General features: G+C 37.4%; 1 protein-coding gene across 1 annotated transcript in view; it reads left to right on the top strand.

Annotated features, from left to right (window-relative positions):
* jmjd1ca (jumonji domain containing 1Ca) overlaps positions 1 to 26,652 on the top strand; it is a 65,867-nt gene that overhangs the window by 8,073 nt on the left and 31,142 nt on the right. Inside the window, exons 2-3 of the mRNA XM_084393812.1 lie at positions 3,374 to 3,541; positions 20,871 to 20,984. Of these exons, the coding sequence (XP_084249938.1) occupies positions 3,374 to 3,541; positions 20,871 to 20,984 (282 nt within the window). The remainder of the gene's footprint in view (positions 1 to 3,373; positions 3,542 to 20,870; positions 20,985 to 26,652) is intronic.

The raw sequence follows: 26,652 nt of genomic DNA on the forward strand, positions 1-26,652 counted from the left end.
ACACACACACACACACACACACACACACAGAGGCGCATCGGTATGCTTAATAATGTGTGAAGTTTGCTATTCTAGACTGAGCAAACTAGTGGAAGAAGGTGAACTGTGTTACTCTTATGTCTCTCCAAAAGTCTTCATTCAAAAACACAAGATGTAGAATGTAGTGAATGTTTGATTTGGTTACACTTTAGTCCACTTTAGGCGCTCTACTCACTATAAGTAACTTCGCAACTACATGTCAACTGACTCTTATTATTTTGCAGCTACATGTCAACTAACTCTCATTAGAGTTTTAGTAGACTGGTAGGTTAGGTTTATATGTAGCTAATTGATATACTAAGTTACTTATAGTCAGTTGAATGTCTGTTGGGGAGCATCAAAATAAAGTGTTAGCTGATATTAAGCAGACACTCTACTAATACTCTAATGGCTTGTAGTTGACATGTAGTTGCAAAGGTACTTATAGTTATTTATTAGGGCGCTTTTCCACTGCATGGTACAGCTCGGTATGGCTCACTTTTGGGGGGTTTTCCACTGTGTACAGTATCTAGTACCTCGGTTTAGGTTCCAAGCGAGTCTTACCGATACTAAAATGTGGCGTGTAAACACTGCAGATCACTGATTGGTCAGAGAGAAATGTCACTACCAGCGTCATTGGATTTGCGACACGAGACACCAAACCCGCTAGATTTCAATAGTCAGCAATAGCCACCGCAGTATAATTTGTTAGCACAACTTTTTTTAAACGACTTGCTTTAAATGACCGTCACGTGCAACTTGAAAAAAAGAAATGGCTGTATCGATGTCACGGCAGTCGAGGCGGCGCAACTATAACGATAAGTCTGAATGTCTGAATGAAAGTGGGCTATCAAAATAAAATGTTACCTTTGATTATGCCTATGGTATAACATCATTAAGGTTAACACTTAAATGTGCCTATGATGCCAAAAATCACACAACTAAACATTTGAACATGCAATTCAAATTTTCAAATGCCGAAACAGTGCAAAAATATCTTAATTTAATATTTGAATAGAACTTTTAAATGCACATACGGTTATTATGCATAATATATTTAATATATACACATATTATGGGTCAATAAGTTGAATGATCAAATCAATCTTGTCCAAAATATTCTTAAGTTACATTCAGAAGTTTGAATAAAAGTTATGCTTAATCAAATGCTCAGTCAAACATTTGAACATTTAAATCGTACATTTAAAATCAAACATACAAATATACCCAGAATGTCCAAAAATGCTGAATTAGCATGTTCTAATTATATATTCTAAGCAATATTCTAATTAGCATGTATGTATTCGTCAGACACTTTCACCCAAAGCATCTTATTGTGCTTTCAGGCTATACATTTTCTCGGTTCCTTGGAAATCAAACCTGTGACCTTGGGAGTTGCTTTACCATTTGATTACAAATTTCCAAAATGCTGAATTGAACATTTTAAAAGTTTGAGTTGTTCAAGCGCGCCTATGCTGGCTAAATAATACAGATTCAAACATTCAAACGTTCAAATTAAAAAGGCTTCTGTATCGATCATTCAAATGTTCATATCGAATTTCTAAATGCACTTATGACACCCACATTTGCATAATTGAGCATTTAAACATTCAAATCAAATTTTCGAATGCCCAAAATGATTTAAATTCAACATTCTGGATCATACGCTTGAAAGGTTAAATCAAACTTCTAATATGAACTTAAAGGGATACTCCACTTTTTTTTTGGAAATAGGCTCATTTTACAACTCCCCCAGAGTTAAACAGTTGAGTTTTACCGTTTTCGAATCCATTCAGCCAATCTCCGGGTCTGGCGGTACCACTTTTAGCATAGCTTAGCATAGATCATTGAATCGGACAGGACCATTAGCATCTCTCTCAAAAAAATGACCAAAGAGTTTTGATATTTTTCCTATTTAAAACTTGACTCTTCTGTAGTTACATCGTGTACTAAGACCGACGGAAAATGTAAAGTTGCGATTTTCTAGGCTGATATTGCTAGGAACTATACTCTCATTCCTGCGTAATAATCAAGAAACTTTGCTGCCGTACCATGAGTCCAGCAGGTGTAATGATATGACGCAGCGCCTGAAAATAGGTCTAATAGGTTAGACAAACATAGTCCCGGTCACGTTGGAAGTTAGCGAGCTGGGGACTATTTTAAGGCGCTGCGTCATATCATTACACCTGCTGGACTCATGGTACGGCAGCAAAGTTTCTTGATTATAAACTTTTCATTTTCCGTCGGTCTTAGTACACGATGTAACTACAGAAGAGTCAAGTTTTAAATAGGAAAAATATCGAAACTCTTTGGTCATTTTTTTGAGAGAGATGCTAATGGTCCTGTCCGATTCAATGATCTATGCTAAGCTATGCTAAAAGTGGTACGGCCAGACCCGGAGTTCGAAAACGGTAAAACTCAACTGTTTAACTCTGGGGGAGTTGTTAAATGAGCCTATTTCCAAAAAAAGTGGAGTATCCCTTTAAAATGTCCCAAATATTCTGAAATTAAAAATATAGGCCTATATATTCAAAGAAAAGTTGAAAAAAATGCTAAAAATGCTTGATCAAACATTCAAATAAAATCATTCAAATGCACCCAGAATATTGTATTTCAGTAGGCTCAACCCATATCTGTTTATTACCAGTCCTGCTGGATTCTCCTTCCACACGGACCACAGATGAGAAGCAGAGATACTCCACCTCTTTATACCCTTACCTGCTAATTACCATGAATTCTGAACCACTGCGAGTCGGGCTAGATCAGGGCTGTATTAACAGTGAGTTTCTGTTTGGTGACTGTGTGATTCAGATCTGCCACAGATTGAGCAATATTGTCAAGCTGCAGTAGAGCCGGATGGCTCATTGCAGCCGTTGAGTGAGTTTTAATTTTGTCTGGCTCAGTCATCAGTCAGAAGCAGCGCTTGTGACGCTGTGATGACACTGGGTGACAAATACGAGTGACGTCATTGAATTCAGACCTACAAATGAAAATCTGTTTCTTAGTTCTGAGCTGGAGTGATATGGACATCACTGTGTGATCTGATGTGTGTGTGTGTGTGTGTGTCTGAGATCGTTTCACCATCAACATAAGTAATCGATTTAATTTCGGCTTCATGTTGTGTGTGTGTGTGAGCGTGAAAGCAGGCTTTTGTGTGCAAGTAGTTATGTGGTTACGTATGCTTTTGGTGTGTTGACATTTGTTTCTAATTTACTAGATTTATCACTTTTGAATGGTTTATTAATTAGCAGCATCAATCAAGTTAATTGTGAACACATATGCGTCTGCACATGTACCTCTGTGTCTGTACATACATTCGCAACCCACCAACCCTCTCTCTGTCTCTATACGTTAGGTGTGTGTGCACTGGGACGGCGAGCAGAGCGCGGAGAGGAAGTGGAGGAGACTTCGAGAGGAATGTGAGGTGGTTTTGTTGGAGCAGGAGCTGGTCTGGGCCGCCAGAAGAACCGGCTCAAACGGCGGCAGCAGCGCCCAGGAGAAGAGGAGACTGCAACCCGCCCTGGTGAGTCCACATGAAGTACTGCCACTCACACTATACACAGACCGTCTGATGCATGTTACACGCAAAAATGACAAGAGCTTGAAACTGAGTGACTGGATTTATGCAGCCAGACTTGGGGTTTTGATCAGTCTGGCTGTTTTTATTTAAGGAGATGTTGTGTTATAAAAATATTACTATATTAAATATGTATCTAAACATGAGATGAGAAGCAGAGACTGATTGCAAGATGAATTCTTGAAATGATTCTTGAATGATTGAAAATTACACATTATATAGGGTACGTAAAAAGCCTGTAAGAGTCCTGACAGAAAGCGATGCATAGGGATGTAGTGTAACATGCATTTTTTATTATTTTTTTCCGAAGTGTCGACAACTTACTGTTAACTAATAATTGTTGCAAACTGGAACTACCAACAAAATACTAGTGCATTGCTGGAACTGGGCGTCGTTACACTACATCTTTATGCATCGCTTTCTGCCAGGACTTTTACGGGCTTTTCCCAAATCACGGAAGTGACCTTGACGTGCGCGTTAGCGGTAGCATTAGCCGTCAGGCAAGTGTTATTTAAATAAACTCCTGATGTACTTACAAACAGTGCCTCGTTTTATGAGTACAGAACCTATTTGTACTACTGTAGAAGTTTGGTACCATTCTGGGCATTATTAGTGGGGTAATTTACGAGATACAACCTTGGATCCATTAGCGCCGGCACTAAGCCATTCGGCTGATATCTCTAAATAAGCTCTAACTTTAATAATGTTCGACCAAGGGAAAAAAGGCTTCAGGGGGGTGTTTGGCTCGAGGTCATGGTGCAAAGGACCTTAGGTTGAAATGACTCCAAACCATCCCTTTAAAACTAATGAGATGATTATAGATTTTGGGAAGAATCGTACAGTCATCTCTCCTGTCATTATTAAAGGGATAGTTCGGCCAAAAATGATATTAAACCCATGATTTACTCACCCTCAAGCCGTTCGAGATGCATATGTCAATCATTTTTCAGACGAACACATTTTCAGTTATTTTAGAAAATGTCTTAGATCTTTCAGTGGTTATAATGTCAAGTTATGGGGTCCACCTCCTTCAAGTCCCAAAAATGTGCATGCATCCTTCACAAAAGTAATCCATCCGGCTCCAGGGGGATAAACGAAGGCCTTCTGAGGGTAATCCGTGCGGTTTTGTCGTAAAAATATACATATTTAAAACTTTATAAATTAAAATAACTGGCTTCCGGCAACGGTCGACGCGCGTTCACGGGAGATGGATGCCGGCGTATGACGTAGGACACACATTTTTGGGACTTGAAGGAGTGGACCCCATAACTTGACATTATAACCACTGAAAGATCTAAGACATTTTCTAAAATAACTGAAAATGTGTTCGTCTGAAAAATGATTGACATATGCATCTCGAACGGCTTGAGGGCGAGTAAATCATGGGTTTAAAATCATTTTTGGCCGAACTATCCCTTTAATGCTGTTGAGGTTGTACATCAGTTTAAATACCTTAGTACTGTAATAGATGCTGTGTGCAAGAAAGCCCACAAGCGTATGTATTTTTTACAGAAGCTTTGTGGTTTTAATGTGGACAGTACTTTTATGATTAATGGACTAATAGATTTTAAAAAAAAAATCCTTTTGTACCAGCTGCCATTGGTTTTTTTAAATTATACTAGGTAAATTACTCATGCAAGTGTTTCCCCCGCCCCCTTTCTTCTTTGTGTGTTGTGGTGTTGGAGTGTTTGTTCTTGCTGATTGTATGGTTTACTGCTGGCTGTGAAACAAACTGATGATAAAGTTGACCTACCTTACCTCACGTTACCTCTTCTTCCAGACAGCAGATCAAAGACGTTAAAGCAGTCATTTGTGCCACACTCTACAATCACGCATTATGTAACTTAATTTATGACGGCACGTCACCGTGGCTGACTGCGTCTTTCTACGGGTTACTCTGTGTTACGTGGAGTGGTAACTGTGGCAACAGAGCTCTGTTTGGTCAACAGGTTGCAGAGATAAGGAGTGTGTGAGTGTGTGACCTTCCTCCATTCAGAGCACTGTGTTTATAGCTTTGTCTGATAAAACGGTGCGAGTCTGTGTGTGAGATGGGCAGTGTTTTTATATATCAGGATGGTCAGTATAAAACGTATTTCTGCAGCAACATCTGAGAATGACTCTGCCAACACACACACACACACACACACACACACACACACTATTTTGGGGATATTTAATTTGATTTTATCAATCAATAAATTCCACTAGAAACAAACCTTGTTGTATTATTTTAATTTAATACTGTGAAGCTGCTTTGATACAATCTGTATTGTGAAAAGCGCTATACAAATATACTTGACTTGACTTGACTTGACACACACACTCACACACTCACCTCATTCTTTCCCTTTTCATACTCTTTTCTCCTTTTTACACCTCTCACTCCTATTTTATTTCACTCTCAATGACACACGCCTGCCTCAGCCTCCCACACACAACTTGGATCCTATTGGTTTTATTATTAATGTTGAAAACAGTTTTATAGTTAATATTTTTTGGAAATAAATTGATGCGAACCAAAAGAAGTGATTATTTGTTATGAGTTTAAATTAATTAGTCTGGCATTACTGCAGACACAGCTTCACATTTCGGACTCAAATAGTCATACATTATAAATATAATGTGGTGAACCATGTTTGAAGCCATTATATAAAATAAGTGATACACTGGTATATACTGTATAACTGATATTGGCGCTGTTGTTTGGCTACCAGCAACATACATGATCATTAATTTTCATTAACTATTGGTTTAGTAAATCTCTAATTAATTACATGATATGCAAATATACATTTATATGAAGCATATTTTGCTAAATAGTTGTTCCAAAAAATGGCGTTCTTCAATTTGTGACCCAATTTCAGTGCATCGCAACCATAAGGTGAATCAATTCGAATTATTGTCAGAATATCACTATTGACTATTTCTTTAAAGTGCCCAATTATGCTATTTTAAAGTGACTTTATTTGTCATGCACTTTGATCTTTAAACAAAAAAAAGCACTTTGAGCTTTTTACATTCACAAACACACTGCATGAAATGTAATGTTCGAAAAAGCATTACGGGGCTACTTTAAATTGTGCCGCGGATATACCATGGCATCTTTAACATTGTATATAAAGTCATGCCAAACAAACAGCCCTAATTAATTAATATACATTCATTATATTATACTCTCACTGTATGTCTCTCAATAATCTGATTTGTTTGCTGTTCTCTTAGGAGAAACTTAAATGAATTGTAACTTAGACATATAGGATATGAAAGAACCTCTGAGCAATACGTTTTCCTGTGGGTTGAACAGACACACTCTGGTTTCCTTTTTTCCCTTACACACACACACACACACACACACACACACACACACACACACACACACACACACACACACACACACACACACACACACACACACACACACACACACACACAGAGAGATCAGATCTGCTTGTGACTTTCTCTGCTGTAGAATACCACTGAGTCAGCAGTGGTGCTCTATCACAGTGACCTGCACACATACACACACCATCCTTTTTCTCCCTTTATCTCCCTTTTTCTAGTATAATCTCCCTGGCCCTCTTTTCTCTATCACTATCCAACCTTCTTTGTCAAAAATTAACACTGCATGTATGTCAGTGTACTTGTCAGAGAGAGAAAGAGAGATTAGAAGAGACAGGAAGAGACAGACGCTCACTCACGGGATGGATGAAAGCCTGTGTGTGTGTGTGTGTGTGTGTGTGTGTGTGTGTTTGTTTGTGTGTGTGTGTGTGACTGTCAGACAGACCATTAACAAAGCGCTTGTGTGTGTGAGAGAGAGAGAGAGAGAGAGAGAGAGAGAGAGAGAGAGAGAGAGAGAGAGAGAGAGAGAGAGAGAGAGAGAGAGAGAGAGAGAGAGAGAGAGAGAGAGAGAGAGAGAGAGAGAGAGAGAGAGAGAGAGAGAGAGAGAGAGAGAGAGAGAGACTGAACGTGTCGGGAAGGGGAACAGATTAGGTGTTTGTACTTTCGTGTGTGTGTGTGTGTGCGCTCGCATATTTGCAGGTGCTAAGAGATGTTTTGACCTTTACATAAAATAAAAATAAAATAAAAAGACCTGCAGTTTTACAAGAATGTGAGGTGAGGGGATTTGGGGAAATGAGAGGGATTATGACTACTTTTAGACACGAAAGTCGATATTGTACCCAAAAACCATGCTGGGAATTTAACATTGATTTAACATAACTCACGGTTATGTTAATATTTAACATATTTCACATAAATCATTTGTTAATCAGGATTTATTCTGCCAGAAAGTTGTAATTTATTTTCATTTTCCTTTTACTGTTAAACAGCTGTTGACCTTTAAAACTTTTATATGTAAATTATCCCTGACAGCCTCTGCAAAATAAATGCGGCATTGTTCACACTCTCGTTCACTTTTTGAACTTTATGGTATCATAAAGTACCTTACAATACAATATACTTTGCAATGCATCACAATATCATAATTGTTTCAGTTGCATCTTATCTAGACAAACTGCTTCTTCATTAATTGAGCTATTTAGAAAATAATGTGCATGAACACATATAAACACACATAAATCAAAAATATATTGATACAAAGATTTAAAATATCAGTGCAATATTAAGAATCTTTTCAAATCTTACTAATGTAAACTTGGATGGTCATATGCTAATTAGTGGTAGGCTGATATTAGCAGTACTCAGGTTAAGTATTAAGACTGTTATGAGATTACCTACTTGGACTGTGTTGCATTGGCTGATTATAGCAGACAGTTGTCGGTCCATCTCCGTTCTGAACTCGACTGACAGCCCTGTCAAAGGCTAACACGTGTTTTCTAATTCTTTTATTTGTGAATTTATTTGAGTAATTTATTGTGTAATATATAGTTTTGTGTCAGTATGATATAAAAAAAAAAAAAAATTTCAATTAGTAATTAGTATTAATTATTATTTTTTGTATTAATAAATACTAAGAATGATTAAATTAATAGTTTTAAGGCCCATTCTTGTAAAGATAACTATCATGATAACTATATTAGCATCCACACTAACAGACCATAATCATTATTTTTGATAACACGTTATTTTACAGTGTCATTGTTACATATGTTACATGTAGTTACTGTAGTAATAACTATAAATTATGCATAATAACATGCAACTAACCCTAACCCTATAGTAAGTACATGTAGTTACTTAATATTACTCTGTAATTATACATTTAAGTACTGTGTAACAACGACACCTTAAAATAAAGTGCAACCTTCTTTTTATTATAAGTGCACGTATGCCGCTTTAAACGGCAGGCTCTTTAAAGTCATGTAGATTCTGATTGGCTGTCAATGTTTTCATCGTTTATCAGTTGGACAAGAAATTATTTTGAAAGGTATTCTAATGATATTGATGTCAAAAGAGACAGTAAATGCTATTTCGGTAACACTTTATTTTACAGTCTCCTTGTTACACGTTACATGTAGTTACTATAGTAATTGCTATAAACTGAGCAAAGCTACATGCAACTAACCGAATCACACCCTAACCCTATAGTAATACATGTAGTTAATTATGATTACCCAGTACTTAAATGTACAATTACACTATACCACAAACACCTTAAGATAAAGTGTAACCAAGATTTCTATTTCAAATAAATGCTGTTCTTTTGAATAAGATAAGAAATGAGCAAATCAGCATATTAGATTTGTGAAGGATCATGTGACACTGAAGACAGTAATGATGCTGACAATTCAGCTTTGCATCACAGGAATAAATTACATTTTAATTTATGATAGAAAATAGTTAAATTGCAATACTAATTTCACAAGATTACTAGTTTGACTGTTTTAATTACTCCCAGTATTCCCCAGAGAGCGTGCGCATATGTAGCATCGCGTGTAATATCACAGACCGGACATTCAGTGCGCATTCATGATTCACTCAGTGTGATGTACGTGAACGTGTGCGCATTTCACGAGAGCGTGACATCAGATTTATTTCCGAAGGGATGCTGCACAGCAGTGCCATCATTTCAGCAGAGAGAGAGAGAGAGAGAGAGAGAGAGAGAGAGAGATTTCATTGGTTTTTTCCCCCATTTTATTCCCTCTGTACCTTCCCAGAGACCAGCAGAGCACAGAACAGAGAACGCCGTCTCTTGCTACACTTCATTAGTCTGAATGCAGTTTAAATAGAGAGTTGTGTGTGTGTGTGTGTGTGTGTGTGTGTGTTTATACACAGCTGTAGAGTTGTGTCAAGTTACCTTGGACTCTGCTCTCAAAGTCATATTTATGTACCAGCTGCAGAGCTTACATTACTCTGTGACCTCGCAGAATAACAGGTCAACCGCACGTCTGTGTGCCGGGCTCTGTGTGTCCTAGGAAATTTATTTCCTCTGGGGGTTTGGGGGGTCTCTTTCTCATCGGTGTTGGTTTCCCGCTTTATGAATGTTTCCGTCTTTTTTTTTACTCGGGTGAAACTTCACGAGAGCTTCGCAAGAAAGTCCATTTTTAGGGCCCAATGAAATTTTACCCAAATTCTGTGTTTTCCATATTCATTTTTCTGGATTCAAATTTAATGGCGTAATTAAATTGTAATAATTAATAATTAATTGAATTCATTAAACTTTATAGAAAATATAGGGCCCTACACTGAAAAAACATTGGTGTAGGATGTGTTTTTTTTTAACAGTGTGTGAAATTGGTTTTATTGTTCACAAATTCAGTTTAATCTTTTATTTATATATATTTTTTTATGATTTAATACAAATTTATCATCAAAAACTGTTGTGATTTAAATTAATGCATAAAACACTATGAACATCACGCATGTTTAAGTATGTGTAATAGATGAAACTGTAGAAGACGAAACATTCACTCTGACACGTGCAAAATATTGTACACTTCAAATGTCTTTTTGCGGTTTAATAATCACAGACCGCGATTTCAGTTTATTTAATTGTACGCTCCTACTTTTGCTGCTAAATTCCGTGACATTCCGTGTCACATTTACCTGTATCTTTTGAGTTTTAGCAAATTACACTCATTTCAATAGAAATCCGTGCGATGGAAAGTTTTGCGAAAGGGGCGAAAAGTTGCCTGTTGAAATCTGTCATGCTGACCAACAGAAAGCTGCTTGGGTTTATAGTGACTTTTGTTCTTCATATATTGCTACACTAGTATTGACAATGGAAAATTACCTTGTTTTGCCCGCAAAATTCAGGCAAAATTTAGCTAATATGAGACCGCACCTTTATTTGTTGTAGTGACTGGATCCGCACCGCGGGAATCATAGTGTTCTACGTGTTGTTATTTGTTTCATCTCATGCTTGTGTTTTGACAAGTCTCACAATGTGTATGTGTGAGATTGGAGCCTCGACAGGACTCTATATTTAGCTTGTGTGTGTGTGTGTGTGTGAGACCCTCCGCCCCCTCGCCTGTTCTTGGCACCGTGCCAGTAACGGTCTAACCACACGTCGACATCTACCACCAGACGAGCTCTCTTCTCTCACTCACTAATTCTCCGTCTCGCGCACACACACATCACCCTGCAGTGTTTACATAAGTGTCGGTGCTCTGCTGTGTGTTAGACACACACACATGATGCTCTCTCTCTCTCTCTCTCTCTCTCTCTCTCTCTCCCCTCCCTCCCTCCCTCCCTCTCTCCTCTCTCTCTCTCTCTCTCTCTCTCTCTCTCTCTCTCTCCCTCCCTCCCTCTCTCCCTCTCTCCTCTCTCTCTCTCCCTCCCTCTCTCCTCTCTCTCTTTCTCCTCTCTCTCTCCTCTCTCTCTCTCTCTCTCTCTCTCTCTCTCTCTCTCTCTCTGTGATGATTCTGCTGTCTGTAATGGCAGGTGGTTAAATAGATCCAGGTTAAGGGATTATAAGCCTGTGTGTGATGAGCTCCAGTCAGCACCAATGATGTCATCATTTAAGAAGAGACAGGACCACACACACACTGATGTTTGTTTGCGCTGTGATTGCTTACACTCACGGTGTGTGTGTGTGTGTGTGTGTGTGCACAGCCAGCGGAAACAGACACAAACAGTGGCACACACATGCTCATTTTTCCCAAATGTCATTTTAATGAATCACAGCAGATTCAGGAAAGCCACAGAAGACACATCAATCTCAAGTTCCTCACAAACCAAACTGAGTTCAGTCTGTTTCCAGAAATAAATCTGGTGATATTTAGTTAAACTAGTGGATAAAAAACTGAGGTTTCCACGTTCGTCCTTGATGGACGTCATGTTCTGTCCTGCATCGGTTATGTGTGTGTCTTTACAAATGTCTGGTCATATCTTCTCTCTGTCAGTACCCAGAATGCATTTTTGGGCATCATAGGTTTGAACGGTATATTTGTACTTTCATACGTTTAATTCAGCGTTTTTCGGTGTTATTTGTTCTTTTAAAAATGTATATGTATGTTTGATTCACCAGTTTGAGGCGTCATAGAGCATGTGGATCTTCAATTTAAATGTTTGAATGCTTCGTTTAGCATTTTTGGGCACTGTAGATCTGCATTTGACCGTTTGATTCCAACATCCTCTTTTTTTCAAATTAACATTTGTTAGAATCATAGTTTCATACATATAAACGTTGATATGTTTGATGCAGCATTTTGGAGAATCATATGTTCATTCAAGCATTTGATTTGTACATTCATATGTTAAAATCATAATTTTGGGCATCATAGGTTCATTTGAATGTTGGATGTGTATGTTCAAAATAGCAATTTGGGGCATTATTAATTTGTTGCAGTGTTGGATATACTTGTTTTATTCAGCATTTTGAGGCATCGTAGCTCATTTGAATATTTAATTCAGATATTTGAATGCTCTGTTCAACATTTTTGGACATAATTGGTGCATTTGAATGTTTGATTCCAACATACTCTTGTTCGAATTAGCATTTTTTTAGAAGTTGGATTTGAATGTTCATTGTTTAATTCAGCATGTTTGGGTGTTATTTGTTCTTTTGAACATTCACACCTGTATGTTTGATTCACCATTTTGGGTTATCATAGTGCATTTCAATCTTCAATCCAATATACTTTTGTCCAAATGACATTTTTTTTGAAAATCATAGGTTTGATTTAAATGTTCATATTTGATGCATGTTTTGTGCATCAGGTTGTTCAAATATTGTATTTTTGAGTGTTTGATTCAGCAATTCTGGACATCATAAGTGCATATTAATGTTCACATCTAAATCTACTTATGATGCCCAGAAATGCTGTCCAGGTTGCTCACTCTGTTTTGAGTTACAGCCAGTTGTATCAGTCTGTCCATTGGTAAAACGAACCTCTAATGATTTTCATCCCTTACTGTAACACAATTATTCATATTCAACACTCAAATGCACATGGCGTACTAACTGCCAAATGACTAATCAGTTATGTGACTCAGTCAGGAAGTGACTCCATTACTGTCTGTGTGTGTGTGTGTGTGTGCGGTTAAATAATGTCCAGAGAGACAAAGCAGATCCACAGCAGATAGTGTGTGTGTGTGTGTGTGTGTGTGTGTGTGTGTGTGTGTGTGTGTGTGTGTGTGTGTGTGTGTGTGTGTGTGTGTGTGTGTGTGTGTGTGTGTGTGTGTGTGTGTGTGTAAAAAATAAAAGTTCATATACAATGTTCTGGTTATGACTGGCAAATTTGATTTTGTGTGTACATTACCACAAGACTGGTGTGCGTGCGTGTGTGTGTGTGTGTGTGTGTGTGTGTGTGTGTGTGTGTGTGTGTGTGTGTGTGTTAGTTTTGCTTGTGTGTAGAGCAGAGCAAAGGTCGTGTATGATGTATGTTTATATCTTCTATTTATGGCTGGCAGATCTGTTTGTTTTTTTATGTGTACATATTTACCGCCGGTCTGGTGTGTGTGTGTGTGTGTGTGTGTGTAGTAAAGAGTCATTTCTGTGGAAGTGCATTCACTATTACTCACTCAGCTGGTCATAAATTTGCCCACCACACACACACACTTTTTCTTTCCCTGTGTGTCTGTCTCTAGCTCTCTCTCTCTCACTCACTCACTCACTCACTCACACACACTCACACACACACACTCTCTCTCTCACACACACACACACACACACACACACACACACACACACACACACACACACACACACACACACACACACACACACACACTCTCTTTCTCTCTTTCCCTGTCTGTCTGTCTAGGGTCTAGCTCTCTCTCTCTTTCAAACACACACTGAGGCTCTGTCTTGCTGTTGGCTGTGTGTCAGCCACTTGGAGAGCCAAAACAAAGAGGGTTCTGACACACACACATGTACACACACACATAAACAGAGCGAGAGAGCGAGAGGAAAAAGAAGAGTAAGAACCTTACCATCCGTTATTGTGCAATTTGGGAGATATCTAAAACCTACAAGCTTTGTTCACTGTTAGTTTTTTGTCATGAAGCAAAGTGCGAGAGTCAGCACTCGTACTACATTCCCAGGATTTCAGATCTTTTTCCCTGATCATGTTTTTTCAGGGCTTTACTTTCTTGTTTTTAGGAATGTGTGTTTAATGACACTGACAATAAGAATCATTAAAAAAAACCTAATTCCCACAACACTTAGAGTACATTATTTCCCAGATGTGCCATGAATTAGAGTAAGAGAGATGTACAGTCGGACGTTACTGGCTGAACATGAAGAGGGAAGGCAACCAGCGCTCAGTTTGTGCTCATGTTGCTGTGAAATATCAGATCACAGTCAGTCTTATCACACTGTTGTTGCAATATAAATTGAATTGACCATTAAAGTGAATTCACCTAACCCATTTTTATCATATTATACACATAAAGCGGAACTTTTTGCATGTTAATCCAATGTCTCTATAATTTCAAGAGTTTACGTTACAGTAAAATATAAATAATTGGAAACATCAAAATCAAGTGTTGTTGTTATTGACAAACTAAAACTGGATGAAAAACAACCTATTAGAAATGTTGCCTTGGCAAGTAACTGCAACAATTTTTTTAAGCTGAAGTATTAAAATGAAATAAAACCAAATTAACGCTAAATAGAAATATTAAGAATGACAAAAGCACATAACTAAAGTCTGCAAACTTTCACATTCTCAAAATATCCAAAGATTTGTGCATTATACTCTTACTATATGCCAATATTTGAATCTGCTTTCATTTCTCTGAAGGAATATGAGTAATATAATAGAGTCTTCTGAACTATGAAAGAGCAACTTCTATATAAAATGTAAACGTGTATAAACATATATATATAGAGAGAGAGAGAGAGAGCGATCCTTTGACCTTCTCATTTAATGAGAATATAAGGGAAATTGAAGGTTCCCTTTAGCAAAAACAACTCTTGGAAAAACACAAGTATAGTAAACCGTAACAGTGTTGTATTATTATAATTTTTTTCCATAATAAAAGATTTCTCATGAAAGACCGCTTGAGTGAGATTTCCACACTGAATCAGAGCATTTTGAATGCAGTCAAGCACTCAAAAGACAGTATTAACTGAATCTCTACATCAGAAATTCAAAGCAGAGACAGTTCTTCATCCAGAACAAGCTCTGTGACTGCAGTCCTGCCAACAGGGGAAAAACCGACACGAAAGGTCACGTTTACCCAGAGAGAGAGAGAGAGAGAGAGGAGGGAACAGAGCAGGACAACTCAGAAACACTTTCTGTTGCTGTGAAACATGTAAGAGCTCTCGAGCGCAAGTTCTACACCAGAAGACAATGATAGTACTCATATAGGTTGCTCTTTTAAAGCTCATTTAAACGTCAGATTTGTCGATCGTTTTCTAAAAATGCTATAAAATTCAGGTGGATGGCATATATAATATGGACTTGGGAGGGTTTGGTGAGGAGTACTGAAAGTTGAACTGTGGAGCTTGTGACCTCAGTGCGAGACGTCGACTCTCGAGGAGCACGAGTTTCCTGGGTTATTTCTCAGAAGGCAAATTTGACTAGACTTCTCCAAAAAAAAAGTCTTGTTCTCCATTTAACTATATTCATTTTTTTCACGTGATTTATTTTAATTTTTTTTTCTTCCTGTTGAACACAAGTTCAGGACAGTAGATTGAAAATGTGCATATTTACAGAAGAGACGAGCTGAAATTGATCCTGCGTGGGTTAAAGAGCAGCTACTGTGGCGAGACACGTGTCAGTGTGTCATAGCCCAAGGGTCAGTGATTAACACTGCTGTTATTCCCTCTCTCTCTCTCTCTCTCTCTCTCTCTCTCTCTCTCTCTCTCTCTCTCTCTCTCTCTCTCTGTCAGTGGGTGTGGACTGATATGACATTTACCGTCGAACTGTTTCTGTTTTATCTCTGTTTTTTCAATCAGCAGTGACTCCTGCTTGTTTGATTGTTCCTCTGTGTATTTGTGTGTGTGTGTGTGTGTGTGTGTGTGTGTGTGCATGCATACATGCACTCTGACCTGTTTTATTAAGTATTCCTAAATGTGGCTTTGTGCTAAGCAGACATTTCTGATTACATACACATATCCTTCTTCACACAAAATATAAATGGTCTCAAATGCGAATATAGCCGCTCATGCATTCCCTTACACACACACACACACACACACACACACACACACACACACACACACACACACACACACACACACACACACACACACACACACACACACACACACACACAAACACTCTCAGTCCCTCAAAGCATGTGTAGAGACAGACCCAAGCAGCTTTAAAGGCTTAATGAAGTCTTAATGTTCCCCACACACACACACACACACACACACACACATACACACACACACTAAAACCATGGCAACACTGTGTGCTCTGCCAAGAGTGAGGGTGTATGGCCGCGCTTCAGCAGGTGTGTGACCTAGATTGTTGGAGTGAGAGAGAGAAATGAAAGGACAGAGGGAGAGGGGAAAGTAGTTGTGTGTGTGTGTGTGTGCGTGCGTGTGTGATCATTGTAAATGAGGCTTCAAATGTTTGATCACATGCGCTTTTGTGGTCCAGATTTTGATCTTGTGTTGAATGTGATGTGTGAGTGTGTGTGTGTGTGTGTGTGTGTGTGTGTGTGTGTGTGGTTCAGGTTTTGATTACGCAAGGACAGTAAAACCTGAAATCAAAATGGCTTTATAAACACACTTATGGAAGCTAGTTTCTTCCACAGAGTTGAAAAAAATAAGATGGTATCCTAGTTTTCCAGAACTGTTGCTCTATTTTGTAACTTTATATCTCAAAATATCAGCTTTTTTCACTTTATTTCTCGCAACTGCAACTTAATTTCTCGTAACTAAGACTTAAAGCGATAGTTCACCCGAAAATGTCAATTCTGTCATCATTTGCTCACCCTCATGCCGTTCTGAACCTGTATGGTTTTCTTTCTTCTGTGGAACATTTAAGGTGGTATTGTGAGAAACGTCTCAGTGGTCGTCTATAGACCTTATGTAGCCCCGCCCCTTTTTAGCCTTGCGCTCGTTATCTTTTGACTTCCGGTCTGTATTTTCACAGCGTTTTGCGTGTTTATTAATGAACGGCTCGTTTTAAAATCTTCCCGGTCGACTTACATTTGTTAAGTCATCTGCTTTAAACATTACAGTCCTCATGATAACTTTCGTTAACTTTACGTTAAGTAAATCCACTTCAAAAGCGAATTACTCCTGGACAGAAATGCTATAGAAATATACAGAGCGACCGCAAAAACGGAAGTTAAAAGACAATATTCTAAAGATGGCGGCGCCCTCGTTTCTCAGGTGCATAAGGTCTATACAATGAAAGTTAGTGGTCACCAAAACTCTTTGGTTTCCAACATTCTTCAAAATGTCATGTGTTTTGCAGAAGAAAACCTTACTGGTTTGGTGAGTAAATGATGAATTTTTTTTAGTAAGTTACATTTATTTAGATATTACACTTAATTTGGCATTAAAACAAAGTGTTGCACATTATGATGGTGCAGAGATGATTTATCTGTATTTTGTAAAACTTTTGCAACTGCCTTTATCACTTAATTAGAAGCACCACAATTAAATTGTGTTGCCTGTTACATAGGAACTACTGGACATTTAGAGGTCTATTTTAAAATGCGTATCAAAATGTGTAAATAAAGATCTGTTCATGCATTTTTACAACACACTGTTGCAAGTGTGGCCCATCAGGTCATCAAAAGTTCTACGTACATGTACGCCAAATATAGGAAATACGTTTAGACAAGGTTCAAAGACCGCAAGTGTGGTATTGGGGCTGGGCATATTGTCTGCAGAAAGGGTTTCTGTGAGTACGTTTAGGGTTAGGCTAGAAAATATCAGTAGTTCACTATGAAAATGATAGTCAATGGAAAGTTCCCGCTTCCCAGCATGATAGGAAATGGTGTGTGAGTTATTAAACAGACATGCATGGACTGAAGGTGGACTGGATCTCATTTAAGTTTATGATTAGACTACATTCAATTGACTTCGTTTTATGGCTTACCACAGCCTTTGTAATATCACACTCCAGACACTGGTTTATTCTCGCATGGACACCTTACGCAATACATTAATGATTTCCGTTAGCGATCAACCAATAGGGATTTTTTAATAGCCAACACACTGATATCTGCTGCAAAGAGCGGATGAAGGACAATATACTGGCAATATATGCTGATATATTACAAATATGATGGGAAATGTGACATACTACAGTACTTAAAATAGCTTAAATTAAATTAACATGTACTTGACAATACTTTAAAATACACTTTCATTCTAAAGTTTGGGGTTGTAAGATTTTTTTTTTAATGTTTTGAAAAGTGCTCATCAAGGCTGCATTTATTTGATTAAAAACACAGTAAAACAGTAAAATTGTGAAATATTAGTTTCTATCGTAGTATATTTTAAAATGTTTATTCCTGTGTTTTCAGCATCATTACTCCAGTCTTCAGTGTCACATGACCCTTCAGAAATCACTCTAATATGCAAATTTTCTGCTCAAGAAACATTTCTTACCATGAGTTATAAATGTCTTTACTGTCACTTTGGGAAAAAAATGTCCTTGCTGGGGGAAAAAGTATGAATAATTTCTATAAAAACAGTCTTACTGACCAAAAACAGAAAATGTGTGAATGTTGATTATTTCTACCTGACCAATAACTGGCTAATGTCGACAGTCACAAAATAGCCAATTATCAATCTGGTCGAGCACTTTACCTTGGATTCTGTTGTGTATAGTCATTTAAATGAGTCTATTTATTTATATATTTCTAGAAGCAGAATTGTAGTAGTTTAGCTGTTGGTGCACGCATGCATTAAATGTGTTAATTGTGCGCAGATTTGTGTCTTAATGAAGTCGTTATGCTGTTTCTGCTGAAGAATGTTTGTCCTGACTGTTTGTCCTTTCTCTCTGTATGCCTCACTGACAGAACAGAGTCTCAAACCACAGTGCGGTAAACGTGTGTAACTGTGGGGTGTGTGCGACAGAGTGTATGTGAGTGCAGAGTGTCTAAAAATAGCTCACACACGTTCTGTTTGTCCCCTTACCCTCCAAGCTCATGGTTTATGAGTCTCTCACACACACACACACACACACACACACACACACACACACACACACACACACACACACACACACACACATAGTCAGACTGGAACGCACACAGTACAAAGTGAATTGAGGTTTTGGTTGACTGATGTTTGGCTCCTCAGAAGTCATCACATGCATCTGCAAAAAAACATATTATTTTTTCTAGTTTTGGGGACTTTCCATTGACATCTGTTGTTTTTATACTGAGCTAATGATGTTTTCTATCTTTTGTACATAAACCTTATCCTCAACTATTTTGCATTTTCACTAGGACATTTATTATGTTTAAGTCATCCACGCTGGCTGGACATTTGATCCCCGCAATGTAAGCAAAACCTGACCCACACACACATATGCACATCCCTTAACACCGTGGCCATATTTAGATTAGATTTCACTTCAGCATTCTGCAGAGACATGAAAATTGTTGTGTTGCATAATATGCATTGACTTACATGAACGAACACACACACACACACACACACACACATAACCCAGGCAGCCAGACATGGAAACTTTGAGTGTGCTGGCCTAGTATTTATATAAATAGAAACCATGCATAGAGAATATGACTTGATCAATGAGAGTTTAACTGAATTCTCACAAGATACAAGATATTTGCTCACACATACACACACATACACACACACACACACACACACACACACACACACACACACACACACACACACACACACACACACAGACACACACACACTGGTCAATTTTGCAGTATGGAGCATTGCTTACTTTAACTTATGCGCATGACTTTTTTATTTTGTTTTTGTTGTTGAATTGTTTTATTTAAAATTCATTTTATTTATTTTTATTTTGAGTGGAGGAGTCAGGGTGGTACAACTGTCCTGACACCATAATAAAGAAAAAAAGATATATATTATTAATTTAAAATAACTGTTTTTTTATTCTAGCATATTTTAAAATGTCATTTATTCCTGTGATGCAAAGCTGAATTTCCAGCATCATTACTCCAGTCTTCAGTGTCACATGATCCTTCAGAAATCATTCTAATGCTGATTTGTTGCTCAAGAAACATTCCATATTATCATCACAATTTAAAACGGTTGTGCTGCTTAATATTTTTGTGGAAAAGTTTTTTTTCTAGGTTGTTTGATGATTAAAAGGTTCAACAGAGCAGCGCTTATTTCTCGTAGAAGATATTGTACTGTATGTACTGTATGTAATTTACCAGCTTACCACTATTTAGCGCATAGGTCAGTGACATGACACTTATTTCTGAAGTTTTTGTTGCTAATTTCTGATTTAAAATTAATTTCTAATTATTTATTTTATTTTAAGTGGTGGTGTCAGGGTGATACTACTATCCTGATATCATAATAAAGAAAAAAAGCTTAAGTAAAGAAAAAAATCTTAATAATTAAATAAACCTTATTGATTAATAACCTCACGTGGTGCAACCAAATAAGTCCAATGGTCCAAATGCACAAACAAGCATAAAAAAGATCAAACAGGAAATGATATCATAGGGAAGACTCCTAAGACTGTGTGGCAAGTATAAAAGCTCTTGAAATATCAGATAATTTGACTCTTTTTGTGAAATGTGACCAAAAAAACCTACTAAAATGTATGAATTAAATCATTCATGGTATTTCTAAAGAATACTGTTTACCTTGAAATATATATTTTAAAACTTTAAAAAAAATAATGTTTCAAATGATGAGTTCAAGACCTTGAAAAAGTTTGTATAACTTCTGATGAAGTAGACTGATTGGATGTGATATTTTGCTTTACAGAGATTCCAGCCTCTGATTGGTCAGTCATGCGTGGGAGGCTTGTCGGTGGTGGAGTTCATCTCTGACAGACAGCTGGAGTTCTACACAGAAAAGGAGGAGCTCCAGCCGTTCGAGGTGTGTGCACAAGTTGTTATTATAAACGGGTTTGTGTGTGTGTGTGTGTGTGTGTGTGTGTGTGTGTGTGTGTGTGTGTGTGTGTGTGTGTGTGTGTGTGTGGAGGGGCTGTTTTGTTATTGCATTTGTATGTATGTATGACTGGCATTCATTGTATCACAGTGTGATTAAATTACAGGCCACTACATATAAAAACTTTTGTTAAAATGTATAAAGTTTTGAAAGAAGCTTTCCTTTAGGGCAAGTCATTGTCTTTCTGGGCGACTGGAATTCTGGGACATGTGAGCTATTGATCTACTTCTACATAAAGGCTTTTATGACATTAACACATTCATAAAATATCATTATAAGGACCTGAAGTGTCACTGCAATATAATCAAAAGAATGAAAATATAATGATATTTACAGCTATATTTTAGAGCATTTTTAGCCTTTTCTAATCTCCCAACAGCTTATGCTGAAAACAATAATAGAGTGAATTTTATTTAATGTCACCACCATCATAGTTAATAAACCTCTATGTCCAGTGTCTCTGCTAAAGATGAGATTTGTGTCACTGCTTTCTCAGACCTCCTCATTAAAGTGTGATATATGATGACATTTCCCAGTCATTACTGGTTTAATTAGTCTGTGTTTGTAGCATTGGTGAGTGTTTATGAAAGTGCCTGTAGGAATGTATGTCCCAGACTGTCTGTTTAATTGCAAATTATCGTTTCATCTCACGGCAATGAAAAAAAATGTGATAAAACTTGTTGCGTAATGAGATTTTTATTCACAAAACGGCTGAAAGTCAGTTTAATGTAGCTTTCCAGGGGAAGTTCTGTTGGAAAAAGGCATTGCGATGTAAACACAGGAATGTATTTCTAAATTGTGAAACTCTTACAGAACCGACAGCGCAGTATTGAAACTAAGGCGTGTCATCTAAGTCTTCAGAGGATGTTCTCTGACTATATTCTGTAGCGTTTATAAAGAATATTGTCCGTATTTTGCAGTATTATTTGTGTAGTGTGTGTGTTCAGAATATGCTCAGAATGTAGGCTAGTTTACGCCACCTTTCAAATGTTCAGTAATATTTTTAAATGTTTTTGAAAAGACTTGATCAAAAATACAGTCATATTGTGAAATCTTAGACTGTAGACTTAGACTTCAAAGAACATTTCTTACTATTATCACAGTTTAAAATGGTTGTGCTGCTTAATATTTTTGTGGAAACCGTGATACTTTTTTTCAGGATTCTTTGCTGAATAGAAAGTTCAACAGAAAAGCATTTGTTTGACCGGTAGTGTACATGTACGTTATGTGTAGTGTATTTAATAGACATAACGAGCCTGTGTTTGAGAAATGAGAATGACATGAGACAAGCGATAAACATATTTAATGCTAAAGAAAAACATTTTGCATGTCAAAGTTGATTTGACTGCATGGCATGTAAAATTTGTTTTATATTGAAGCAAATTTATTCAGATCTAAATATATGTGACCCTGGATCACAAAACCAGTCACAAGTCACATGGGTATATTTGTGGCGATAGCCAACAATACATTGTATGGGTTAAAATTATTGATTTTTCTTTAATGCCAAAAATCATTAGGATATTAAGTAAAGATCATGTTCCATGAAGATATTTTGTAAATTTCCTACCTTAAATATATAAAACATTTATTTTTCTGAGTGAATGCAGCACAATCGCCAACATAAATGAATAACTTTAAAGGAGATTTTCTCAATGTTTCGATTTTTTTGCACCCTCAGATTCCAGATTTTCAAATAGTTGTGTCTCGACCAAATATTGTCATATACTAACAAACCACACATCAATGGAAAGATTATTTATTCAGCTTTCAGATGATGCATACATCTCAATAAAAAAAAAACTGCCCCATGTGAGTGGTTTTGTGGTCCATGGTCACTACAATATGTTGATCAGTTGCCAATATAAAAAAAAATCACTAAATGACATTTAAAATACTGTTAAATTGGTTTAATTGAAAGAATAAGGGGAGCACTGGTAAAGACAAACCCACCTTTGAAAGAACATGATCAAGATTTTTCCCATAAAGTTAAATATAGAGACTACATCAGCTTTGCAAAGTTTGGGAAACTACAAAAAAGCAAAGTTTAATATTTTCCTGCAACCTTAATGATAAGAATGTGGAATAATAGTTTGTTCAGTCCAATATAAGCTTTTATGTTGGATTTGATAGTTGCAGGGCATGCTGAAGGGTTAAATACATGTTGTAGTGTGTAATGCATGTTAAGATTAGATTGTGTGTGTTTTAGAGAGTATTCTCATAGTGATTTCATCAGTGTATGAGTGTGTGTTTTTGTAAAGGGTGTGTAATTGGCACATGCTCCTCCTTTAAATACCGCAGGCTGTGTTTGTTTATCATAATCACATGGAGCAATCATATCATTTAGTGCAGGAGAAGACACGGTGACACAGGACTGTAGTCCTCTGCGTAAAACTGTTTACTTTCACTGTGAGATGTGAAGAAACACACACACACACACACACACACACACACACACACACACACACACACACACACACACACACACACACACTCACACACCACTGCATCATTTCATCACTTCCAGTCTCTGATGCCTGTGGATGGATGATAAAAGAGAGACACCCTCTCTTTCATCTCTGTGTGTGTGTGTGTGTGTGTGTGTGTGTGTGTGGAGAGGGAACTGTGAGGCTGTGAGAAAGAAACGCAAGGGAGAGGGAGGGAAAGCATTAGAGAATGTCTGGATAAAGCGCTGGCACATGACACTGATGTGGTCTGAATTAGAGCTGCGCGATTCATCGTTAAAAGATCCCGATCTCAAACACCCACGTGATCTCATTCCTAAAAGACAACGATTCGGCTATTAAACCTTTGACAAACCAATACCGGAGCGTTCAGATCTGTGTTTGACTGCTGAGAGGGAGCAGTTTTCATGTTTAGTTATGGAACAGCTTCACAAACAATGTAAGACAACAGTCTTACAATTATTCAAACCATCACAGAAGTGGAAATAAAACTTTATAGTTCAGATATAAACACTGATCTCTACAGTAGCGATCGATCAAAATAGAGCAAATCCCCTTTTGAAAGTAACACGGGGCTTCAAATAACGATTGTATCGATTACATTGTTTTGCCATTAGGTGGCGGCAAGTGACTGTTAAAAATGTATTTGCCATTGAATCATTAATTCGAGTTTCGTTCAAAAACGCTGATTCATTCAGTAATGAAACTTGGGCTGCATCCTAAATCGCATACTTTCCTACTATATAGTAGGCGAAAAATAGTATGTGACAAAAGAAGTAAGTCCAAATTCACAGGACTAAATACTGTGAATACTAAATAAAACACACACACACACACACACACACACACACACACACACACACACACACACACACACACGCACACAAGCACACGTACACACAAACACACAGACATACAAGCACACACATACATACAAACACACACACACAAACAAACACATACAGACACACACACACACACACACACACACACACACAAGCACACATACACACAAACACACAGACAAACAAACACACATACAAACACACACACAAAAACACATGCAAACAGTCTTCACTCTATGTGTATAAAGAAAGTTTCCATCTCTGTTTCACACATTCACTCTGTTTCTCTCTCACCTTTGGCTTCTTTATCTGATTCAGTTTTCATTTCATTCAATTTTATTCTCTATTTTACTCTATTCTGTTCTACTGTACTGCATTCTGTTCTATTTAAGTCCATTCTAATTCAGTGCAACTGTACTGTGCGATGTTCCATTTTCGTACGTACCTACAGGAACTGTTCTTATCTACTCTATTTTATTCTGTTCTATTTTTCCTCTATTCTATCTACTAATGCTATCTATATATTCTGTCTACATTCTAATCTACTGTGCTCTAATCTGCTCTTTTCCTATACTCCTCTTTATTCTATTATGTATAATCAGATGTTACTTTATTCTGTACTTACACTATACTATTCCTTTTATGTTCAACTTTACTCTTTGCTCTACTTACTATACTGTGTTTCTCTCAGTCTCCACTGCACTATTACCCACAGCTCTGAATGTTGAGCTCTGAGACGTGAGTAAATTACTGAGCAGAGAGAGAGAGAGAGAGAAGGACAGAGACAGAACGAGATAAAGGTGGAGAGAAAGAGTGAGAGAGATCTATCAGGGAAAATGGAGCATGGATGGAGGACTGTGTATTTATTGCTGTTTCCTTGACAACTCAAAGCTGTGTTTTTACTTAGCACGTTAAGGGTTGTGTGTGTGTGTGTGTGTGAGAAAGTATGTGAGTGGACGAGTAATGAGAGGATGTGTGAGTCTCTGTGTGTGTGTGTGAGAAAGTATGTGAGTGGATGAGTAATGAGAGGATGGTGTGTGTGTGTGTGTGTGTGTGTAGAGGGAAGGGTTAAGCACTGTTGACCTGTTAAGCTGAAATGGGAACAGTGCAGCTGTTTTTAGGAAGCTCCAAACAGTGTGTTTGCCTGTGTGAGTGTGTGTTCTTATGTATGACAGAGATAGACTGAAGTAAGTGAGTGAAGGGGGAGAGGTTTACTGAAGGGAAAAGCAGACAGAGTGGTTTCCATTAGGCTCTGTGGAACAACTTTCCCTTTTGAGGCTGTGGTGAGAAAGACACTGGGCTGTGAGTCAGCCACCCTCAATCTAAATGCACACACACACACACACACACACACACACACATTTGGTGTTTTAGAAAAGTCTCCATAGAAATAATGATTTTTACACTGTACAAACTTTATATTCTATCCCCCAACCCTAAACAGAACCCTTACAGAAAACATTGTGCTTTCTTACATGTTAAAGAAATGTGTAATTTAATATGATTTATAAGCTGTTTTTCTCATGGGGACCGGAAATTTGTCTCTACAATGTCAAAACTTTCAGGTTTTATTATCCTTGTGGACATTTTTAGTCCCTATAACATAGAGAACACACACACACACACACATATATATAAACAAATACACACACACACACACACACACACACAAACAAGCACACACATACATTCAAACACGCACACACACACACACACACACACACGCACCCAAACACGTGCAAACAGTCTTCACTCTATGTGTATTAAAAAAGTTTCCATCTCTGTTTCACACATTCACAATATTATTAGCTCTCTTTCAGTTTTCATTTTCTCGCTCACCTTTGGCTTCTTTATCTGATTCAGTTTTCATTTCATTCAATTCATTTACTCTTCCATTCTTATTGACTCTCTTGCTTAAATAAAGCTTTAAATATAGCCTAGACCTTCGAAAAAGAAAAAAAGAAATAGCCCACCAATTTGTAATGATTGTGGTAACAGAGAAAACAATATTATAAAAAAAGTTTCTAAATAAACCATTACTTGCATGCACAATATGAAACAGCCTTTAGCTTTTGTAATGTGATACATTTATGAGTGAAAAAGTCTCTGTATATGAAAATCTGTATTCTTCCATTATTAGAATCAGTATATTGGAAAACAACATTCAATATTTGGGCTTATTTTTACAAATTTAAATGGTGAACTTTTTTTTATACCAGATTTCAGGAGTATAATATTATCCAACATTACCTCATCCACTTTTACTCCTCTATTCTATTCTATGCT

Source organism: Rutilus rutilus (genome assembly GCF_951802725.1).
Source record: "Rutilus rutilus genome assembly, chromosome: 21".
NCBI classification, from domain to species: domain Eukaryota; kingdom Metazoa; phylum Chordata; class Actinopteri; order Cypriniformes; family Leuciscidae; genus Rutilus; species Rutilus rutilus.